Source organism: Oryzias melastigma, linkage group LG24 (assembly GCF_002922805.2).
Source record: "Oryzias melastigma strain HK-1 linkage group LG24, ASM292280v2, whole genome shotgun sequence".
NCBI classification, from domain to species: Eukaryota; Metazoa; Chordata; class Actinopteri; order Beloniformes; family Adrianichthyidae; genus Oryzias; species Oryzias melastigma.
Genome location: NC_050535.1, coordinates 55,420 through 64,477, shown reverse-complemented (window position 1 = coordinate 64,477; position 9,058 = coordinate 55,420). Strand labels below are relative to the sequence as shown.

Here is a 9,058-nt window from a genome sequence, read left to right as displayed (position 1 = left end):
GAACCGGGAGGATCAGGAGGATCAAGAGGAACCGGGAGGATCAGGAAGATAAGGAGGAACCGAGAGGATCAGGAGGAACCGAGAGGATCAGGAGGATAAGGAGGAACCGGGAGGAACCAAGAGGATCAGGAGGAACCGAGAGGCGAGTGAAGGATCAGAGGCCGGTCCACGTTCTTTGAACCCGCTCCTCCACATCATCACCGTGAGGCGTTCAGGTTCATGGAGCAACAACGATTATCCTCTGAGAGGAAGATTCTTCCTGAAAAGATCAACGATGTGAAGAAGGTTCCTGTTCTCACAATCTGGAACTTCTGAACACCGACTGCTGTTCTAGACCCGGATAGATGGGTCGGGCCATCAGAACCAGCAGAACCTGGTTCATCTGAGGAGCAGCTGATGGAGTTTCCTTCTTTCAGCAGAAGACATCAAAATGATATTTTTTTGTCAAACTTTCTGCAGGAAAATAAATGAAGGATTAGAAACAAAGAGAGAAACAGCTCTCTCCTGACACGATGCTGCTGCAGAACAGTTCTGGTTACCATGGTTACCGCGGTTACCATGGAGACGCATCTCCTCTCATTTTTTAGGAGGTCTGAGTGAATGTCTGTTTGATAAAGTTCATGAGTGAAGAATGCAAAGAGGAGATGATAGTCTGAGGAAGATGTTGAAGGTCTGAGGAAGATGAAGGTCTGAGGAAGATGATGAAGGACTGAGGAAGCTGATGAAGGACTCAGGAAGATGAAGACCTGAGGAAGAAGATGAAGGTCTGAGGAAGAAGATGATGAAGGTCTGAGGAAGATGAAGACCTGAGGAAGAAGATGAAGGTCTGAGGAAGAAGATGATGAAGGTCTGAGGATGATGAAGGTCTGAGGAAGATGACGTGACCTTCTTTAGGACAGGATCATATTTTGGCTTTGGATCCATAAAGTTCTGATTCACTTTGGGATTCTGAGGAGAAACGTTTCTAAAAGTGATTTTGTTGTTCGCTGCAGATACGAGTTATTTTACAAGTTTATTTTATGACTAAAAATCCTCTGAAGGAAAATCCTCCTCTGGGGGAAGTCTGTGATCGTCTGATCCTGAGGATTTGGTTCAGATCTGTGATCCTCCTGCAGCAGTTATGAGGTCTAGTCTCTTCTCCAGGTCTCGTCTCTAGTCTGCAGGTCTAGTCTCTAGTTTCCAGATCTGGTCTCTAGCCTGCAGGTCTGGTCTCTAGTCTGCAGGTCTGTTCTGTAGTCTCCAGATCTGGTGTGTAATCTCTAGGTCTGGTCTCTAGTCTCCAGGTTTTGTCTCTAGTCTGCTGATCTAGTCTCTAGTCTGTAGGTCTAGTTTCTAGTCTGTAGGTCTAGTCTCTAGTCTCCATATCTGGTCTCTTGTCTGCAGGTCTAGTCTCTAGTCTCTAGGTCTAGTCTCTAGTTTCCAGGTCTGGTCTCTAGTCTGCAGGTCTAGTCTCCAGATCTAGTGCCTAGTCTGCATGTCTAGTCTCCAGGCCTCGTCTCCAGGTTTAGTCTGTTGTCTCCAGGTCTGGTCTCCAGGTCTAGTCTCTAGTCTCCAGGTCTGATCTCTAGTGTCTGGTCTCCAGGTCTAGTCTCTAGTGTCCAGGTCTAGTCTCCAGTCTCCATGTCTGGTCTCTAGTCTCCAGGTCTAGTTTTTCGTCTCCAAGTCTGGCCTCTATGTCTAGTCTCTAGTCTGCAGGTCTGGCCTCTAGTCTGGAGGTCTGCTCTCTAGTCACCAGGTCTAGTCTCTAGTCTGCAGGTCTACTCTAGTCTCCAGATCTGGTCTCTAGTCTCTAGGTCTGGTCACTCATCTCCAGGTCTAGTCTGTCGTCTCCAGGTCTGGTCTCTAGGTCTAGTCTCTAGTCTGCAGGTCTGGTCTCTAGGTCTGGTCTCTAGTCTCTAGGTCTAGTCTCTAGTCTCTAGGTCTAGTCTCTAGTCTCCAGGTCTAGTCTCCAGGTCTGGTCTCTAGTCTCCAGGTCTGGTCTCTAGTTTCTAGGTCTGGTCTCTAGTCTGCAGGTCTGTTCTCTAGTCTCCAGATCTGGTGTCTAGTCTCTAGGTCTGGTCTCTAGTCTCCAGGTTTTGTCTCTAGTCCGCTGATCTAGTCTCTAGTCTGTAGGTCTAGTCTCTAGTCTCCATATCTGTTCTCTAGTCTCTAGGTCTAGTCTCTAGTTTCCAGGTCTAGTCTCCAGATCTGGTCTCTAGTCTCTAGGTCTGGTCACTCATCTCCAGGTCTAGTCTGTCGTCTCCAGGTCTGGTCTCTAGGTCTAGTCTCTAGTCTGCAGGTCTGGTCTCTAGGTCTGGTCTCTAGTCTCTAGGTCTAGTCTCTAGTCTCTAGGTCTAGTCTCTAGTCTCCAGGTCTAGTCTCCAGGTCTGGTCTCTAGTCTCCAGGTCTGGTCTCTAGTTTCTAGGTCTGGTCTCTAGTCTCCAGGTCTGGTCTCTAGTCTCTCCTCCCTGCTCCGAGCTCTGATGAGGAATCAAACTCGCGTCCGTTCCCACACAGACAATCTGATGTTCTGAGGCTGCTCCGACCCGCTGAAGGTCGCGCCGCTGAGTTCAGTCATCCTCGACTCCGCACCTCTCCAAACTGGGGTTTTGTTTTTGTTGGGAAGCTCCGCCTCTGAACGCAGACGTTCCGAAATGTCCTGAAAGCTGCAGATAATCTCAGACGCCGAGTTCTGAGGGGAAAGATCGGGTCAAGGAAGCGGTGAAGGACAGACGCTCCGAACGCCAAAGCAGAAACGTTTGCTCTAATGCGGCTGACGATTTCTGGCTCCGCCCACATTTTCAAAGGCATTGATCTGAACTGCACTGCTCTCTTCAACACATTGTTGATTGATTTAGAAACTGTGGAGGATCAGACCCCCCGAGACCCCCCTGCCTCCATGCTGTTCCTGAACGATCAGATTCTGGTTTCATCATCAGCTCCTGGCGGTGAAGATGCTCCCTGACCACTTCCTCTTCAGAACGTGAATCCATTCATTTTCCTTCAGATTCCAAACACAAACGTGTTCCTTCACAGACGTCATCGGTCTGTGGCGGCGTGCTGGGTCTCATTCGAGCGTCCGCGTGTTCTCAGTTTGCTGACAAACAGACGGGATTAGCAGAGCTGAAGCTGCCGGGTTCAGCCGCTGGACCATCTGTCGGATGTTGGCGAGGAGGCTTCAGGGCGCCGTTGGCCTGAGCTTTGTTGACTGTCATGATGCGACACAGAAACAGACGCTGTGGTTTGGTGGCACAGCCTTCCAAGGAAAAAAACGGGAAAAAGTCAGTGAAGGTGTTGATCAGCTGATCTAGTTCCTTCCAGACAGTCTCCACGGCAAACAAAGGTGTGGTTATTTTCTGTTCAGCAGGTGGGCGGGGCTTCACTGCCGTCCATGAATCTGCTGTTTCGTGATGCTGCCGTTGGCGAGGAAGTGTGATGTCACACAAACTCTGCTGTTAGTTTGAGGAAAACTGATGAATTAAAGTTCGTTTTGTGGATGTTGTGACATCACTCCTCACCTGTGATGTCATCACCTGTTCTTCCTTACAGTTGGAGGGGGCGTCTCCCCACCCCTGGGGTGATACCATGTGACGGGACGGAGCAGCCATAACCCCGCCTCCTGCACACTCCACCACGAGCTCCTCCCCGCTCCTGAGGCCCCCACTGCCCCCCATGACGCCTTCACTGGACACTTAGACCAAGTAAGGGGGGGGGTTAAAGCAATATAAGAATCGTAATAGATGGTATTATGGGATGTCACTGGATGGATGAAGACGAAGGTTTAACCAGAACCGGTACAGACCTGACTGACCAATCACTGATCGTCTGCAGTGGGCGTGGCCAGAGGCTTAAAGGAATACCTTCTGTCAGGAAGTACCCCCACAACCAATAACTTCCTGTTGACAACAAACATCATCATCCAATCAGTGACGTTTTTATTTGTTTTTCTTTTATTGTGGCCTTCAAAATGTGTTTGCATCTGACCTTCAGGGCCACCGTACTGAAGAGTTTTGTCATGCAAACATGTTTTGAAAACAAAACTTCACTTCTTTGTAAAAATTACATGACCAGATTTTAACTCGAAGGAAGTTCTCTAATGTTCCTTGATGCTCTCCGGCGTTCTCCGACTTTGATGTTCTCTAAAGGTTTTTATGTTCTCTAAAATTCTCCAACTTTGATATTTTACAAAGTTCTCTGACATTCTCCGATGTTCTTTGATATTCTTTAATGTTCTTTATCTTTGATGTCCCCCGAAGTTCTTTGATGTTTTGTGACATTCTCTGAATTTTAGATTATCCAGTTTTCTGTGATGTTCTCTGACGTTCTCCTACTTTGATAGTCTCCATTGTTTTTGATGTTCTTCAATGTCCTCTGAAGTTCCATCATGTTCTCCGACTTGGATTCTCTCCAATGTTCGGTGATGTTCTCAGATGTTCTCAGACTTTGAAGTTCTCAGAAATGTTTTCATGTTTTCTGATGATTTCCGACTTTGAAGTTCTTTGATGTTCTTAGACACTTTACGACTTTGATGTTCTCCATCGTTCTGCTACTTTGATCAAGTTCTTGATGTTGTTTGATCTGGTGAGTTTTAACGGGAGCCAGAGAACCAGACAACCGGCTGGACTTTAAGCAGCAACAGAAAGTTTATTAAAAAGTGTTAGTTTGATGACTGCGATGTAGCATTAGCATGATGCTAATGCTAACGAGCTGTTTCATGTGTAGCCTGTATGTGTTCACGGACCAGTTTAAAGGATGGACCATATTATCCCTGACCGGAAATACAAAAAAAAAAATTGTAGGACAATCAAAAAAAAACATTTTTGAAATAAAAGGCCTGAATCTACTCGGTGTTTTAGCAGCAGGTGTTACACAAAAAACTACAACCTGTGTCAGATGTTTAAATGGAACTGAACAAGCAGTTTAGTGGTCAATTTTATTTACATTTATTTCCATATACATATATACTCACACACACATAATATATGTATATAGTCCAGTTCCTGAAGTGTCGGGCACAGAAGACTAACAATCAGCTGCTGAGCAGGTTTTCCTTATAGAATTGTGACCGTTTATATATATATATGTATATTATATATATATTAGAGAGAACACTATTAAGTGAAAGTATAAAGGTTTTGGGGGTTGTAGGACCTGTGGAAGTGGACGTTTTGGTGGTGTGCAGAAAGGTCGTATGCGCTCCCCTGCACGGCGGTCAGGTCATTCAGACCTTCTGGATCTTCTCTGTGCTGATGTTCCATTGAGAACAGGCTGGACTTCAGCAACAGCGGCGAGCAGCTTCTCACGCCTCTACCATCTCAGTCTTTTGGGGGGGGTCTCTCATGTCACGGATTAGTTTCTGACTCAAACATTCAGTGATGAGATAAGAAGTCTATCAAAATAAGAGCCCCTCACAGCAGCAGTCGTCCTCTCCATTCACTCCTGGGTGATCTCAGACTCAGGTATTCATCTGTCTTGACATAGATGGCTGGAAGGGAAACCGAGAAGTTCTTGATGTTGACGTCCAGCTCCCAGCATGCTTTGCTGGTTTTAATCAGAATTCCATCTTTGAATTCCTTCAACAAAAGTGATCAAACCTCTGAAGTGATGATTTGTCATAATGGAGGTCTGAGTTTCCACCTCGACTGAAAGCCGTTTCTGACTTTAATAAATCCTGTGTGAAACTCCAGAGCTTCAAAATATGTCGCAGCATTTGCTGTTTCCATGGCGACCGCGCTGCCGGATCCAGAGACAGGAATGTTCGTCTTTATTCAAACTCCGAGGGCTCAGAGATCAAACTGATCAACGATCTTTAGACGTTCTCTGAAACTTTGACGGCCTGAAGCCTCTGTTCTCTGTGAGTCTGCGGCTGTGGATCAGCGGTCGCTCCGAGCTGAGTTTGTCCGTCTGTCTCCTCAGCTCAGTTGAAGCTGAAAATGAGTGCAGTCGGGGACCCCCCCCTGGATCCTGCAACACCAGAGTCCCGCAAGAGGAGGGGCTCGCCATGCGACACCTCAGGGCAAAGGTAAGACGCCTGCACGCCGCGAGGCTCCCGCCCGTCACCCACCGTGGCGCCGGTCGGTCGCTCGTCCCGTTCTGGTCCTGAGAGGACGACCAGAAATGGATGAAAACGTTTCATCTGCAGCTGAAAGTGTCCGGATTGTTCAGGTTTTTCTGGTTGAATATTTTCTCCTTTTGAACGAGGAAGTTTTCAACCTTTCAATCAGTTTATCTTCTGAACGTTTTGGACTCTTAAAGAAAAAGATCTCCAGGATCTCAAATATTGAAAAAAGCAACAAGTCAAATTAGTCTGATATTTTAGAACTGATCCTGAGCTCAGGAAGCAGCTTCAGGTTTGTTTATCCCAAAAATGATTCAAAGCCTGAAGAATGATGAGGATCTCCGTCGGAGTTCATGATGGTTTGTCCTTTCTGGGTGGGAGGAGCTTAAGAATCTTCAGCGTGGCTCCAGTAAAGCTCTGGATTTACCGGTTGATCTTAGTTCCAATACCTGCCTCTGGGTCCTGACCCTCAGAACCAGGTCCCAGATCCTCCAAAGAGGTTTGGAGATAAAGGGAGGAGCTTGGAGTAGAGCCACTGCTCCTCCACATCCAGAGGAAACGGTTGAGGAGGCTCAGGAATCTGGATCATTCTGGGGCGTGTCCCAGTGGGCGGAGACTCAGAGGAAGACCCAGAGTGGCTACGTCTCCATGGCTCTGGAACTCCTCGGGACCTCCCAAAGGAGCCGGGAGGAGTTCACATAAAGACATGGAGAGTTTTTGTGGCTCTCCTCGCTTGCTTTTGTGCATCGAACCTGGCAACCTGAGCGTTCATGATTCCCAGCGACATAAGGAAGATGATTTTTATTAGAAAATCCAAACAGACTTTATTGAAAACAATTAACTTCTTTAGATATTTTAAGGAATTCATGAATTTTCTATAAAGAATTTTCCGGGTTTCCTGTCTGGGAAGCTCCTGATTGGTGGATGCTCTTGGCGTTGCAGCCTGGAGAAGCGGCGGCGGGAGCTGGAGTGTCGGTACATCGAGGAGCTGGCCGAGCTGCTGTCGTCTCACATGAGCGACATCCTGACTCTGAGCGTCAAACCGGACAAGTGCCACCTCCTGAAGAGCACCGTGGACCAGATCCAGCAGCTCCGGCGGCGAGAGCAGGGTGAGGGGGGCGGCGCCCGCCCTGCCGGGCCGGGCCTCCCCAATCCCGCTCTGACTCCTGTCTCCCTCCCTCCAGAGGCGCTGCTCTCTCCAGACGACGAGGTGCAGAAGAGCGACATCTCCTCCAGCAGCCAGGGGCTGGTGGAGAGGGAGGCGCTGGGGCCGGTGCTGCTGGAGGTGAGGGCTCGCCGCCGCGCCGCCGTTGGGTCACGTGACCCGGGTCTGAGGCTGTGGTCTTCTCGCTCCGCCAGGCTCTGGACGGGTTCTTCTTCGTTGTCAACCGGGAGGGTCGAATCATCTTTGTGTCGGAGAACGTGACCAGCTACCTCGGCTACACGCAGGACGAGCTGATGACCTCCAGCGTCTACAGCATCCTGCACGTGGGGAACCACAACGAGTTCGTGCGGAACCTGCTGCCCGACAGCCTGGGTGAGGGGGCGTGTCCTCGTGGAGCGTCACGCCGCTAAAGGAACTTCACACCTGAGCATGATTTCCATTCTGCTTCATCAAAGATTTCATCACTTGACAGGAAAGTGGGCGGAGCTTGATAGAGTTAAAACCAGTTTTTCTGGTTGTTGTTTCTGATGTCATCGACACAAACACTGACCTGACGTTAGCCGTGGAATCTGCACCAGTAAATGAAGCCTTAGTTGGGGGCGGAGCCACTTATTCCCACCCCCCAGGTCAAAGGTCAAGGTCAGCTTTATCCACCAGGCTGTAAACATGTAGTTTAAAATCTAACTTCTTTAAATACAAGTCGATGAGAAACCTTTTGGATTAGAAATGGAAGGCGGGACTTAATCATTCAAATTCAAATGTAACTTTATTCATAAAAGACATTTCCTTGTTTAGAACACATCAAAGAGATATTTAAGTATTTCCTCAGAACCTCGTCAGGTGATCTTAATGATGCTGCTTCTCTCTCTCAGCATCAGGACCGTCTTCTAAACTCTGTTTCATTTTGACGGTGCAAAGAATTGTGGGAAACCTGTAACCAGGAAAATCGTCACAGAAGCGGCGCTCTGACGGCAGATCCGGCGTGTTCGCTCCGCCGTCTGTAGGAGGAGTTTGCTGCAGTGGAGCTCGGGGGTCCTTCCTGATGTAACACGGTTGTTTCGTTGCAGTGAACGGCGCCCCCTGGCCGCAGGACGCCGGCCGCAGGAGCAGCCACACCTTCAGCTGCCGCATGCTGAAGAGGCCGCCGGACGAGGCGGACTCGGAGAACCAGGAGGCGCGGCAGCAGTACGAGATCATGCAGTGCTTCACTGTGTCCGGAGCGGCGCCGCAGGAGAGCGACGGTATGCCGCCGGCATTTCTGTGGCGGTTTGGGGGGAGGGGGCGTGTACGGTCCGGTCTGACCCCCGGAGGATGCTGCTCTTTCATTCTACGTCTGTCTGCAGAGCCGCAGAGCTGCCTGATCTGCATCGCCTGCCGCGTGCCGCGCGCTCCGCCTGAGTCTTTTGCCACCAGGCAGGACCCCACAGGTGAATGAGACAGGAAGTGAGCCGGAGCACTTCCTGTGACATCACATCTTTGATCTTGCTGATCGAGTCTAACCGCCTCTCCTGTTGGCTCCAGGAAAGATCGTCTCCATAGAAACCAGCGCCCTGCGGGCCACCGGCCGGCCCGGGTGGGAGGACCTGGTCAGGCGCTGCATCTACGCCTTCTTTCAGTCGCAGGGCAAAGAGCCCTCCCACGCCAAGAAGCTGCTGCACGAGGGTGAGTGCCCCCCCACGCCCCCCGGGCATCAGCAGACCCACAGTTTGACAGGAAACTGGATCTGTAACACCCGTGGGGGGGGGGTAATGACAGCTGAAGTCTCAGTCTAAAGCAGGCATGTCAAACTCAGTTTGGCTCTGGGGCCGGATCCAGACTTTCTGTTCTCAGGTGGGCCGGATCAGTAAAAGAATGTC

The 9,058-nt window shown here is 49.5% G+C and overlaps 1 protein-coding gene across 1 annotated transcript in view; it reads left to right on the top strand.

Annotated features, from left to right (window-relative positions):
- ncoa1 (nuclear receptor coactivator 1) overlaps nucleotides 1-9,058 on the top strand; it is a gene marked incomplete in the record, with an annotated part of 25,623 nt that overhangs the window by 3,775 nt on the left and 12,790 nt on the right. The window contains 8 exon segments of the mRNA XM_024290778.2: nucleotides 3,529-3,680; nucleotides 5,896-6,001; nucleotides 6,980-7,146; nucleotides 7,222-7,322; nucleotides 7,397-7,574; nucleotides 8,270-8,443; nucleotides 8,546-8,629; nucleotides 8,724-8,864. Coding sequence (XP_024146546.1) covers nucleotides 5,913-6,001; nucleotides 6,980-7,146; nucleotides 7,222-7,322; nucleotides 7,397-7,574; nucleotides 8,270-8,443; nucleotides 8,546-8,629; nucleotides 8,724-8,864 — 934 coding nt within the window.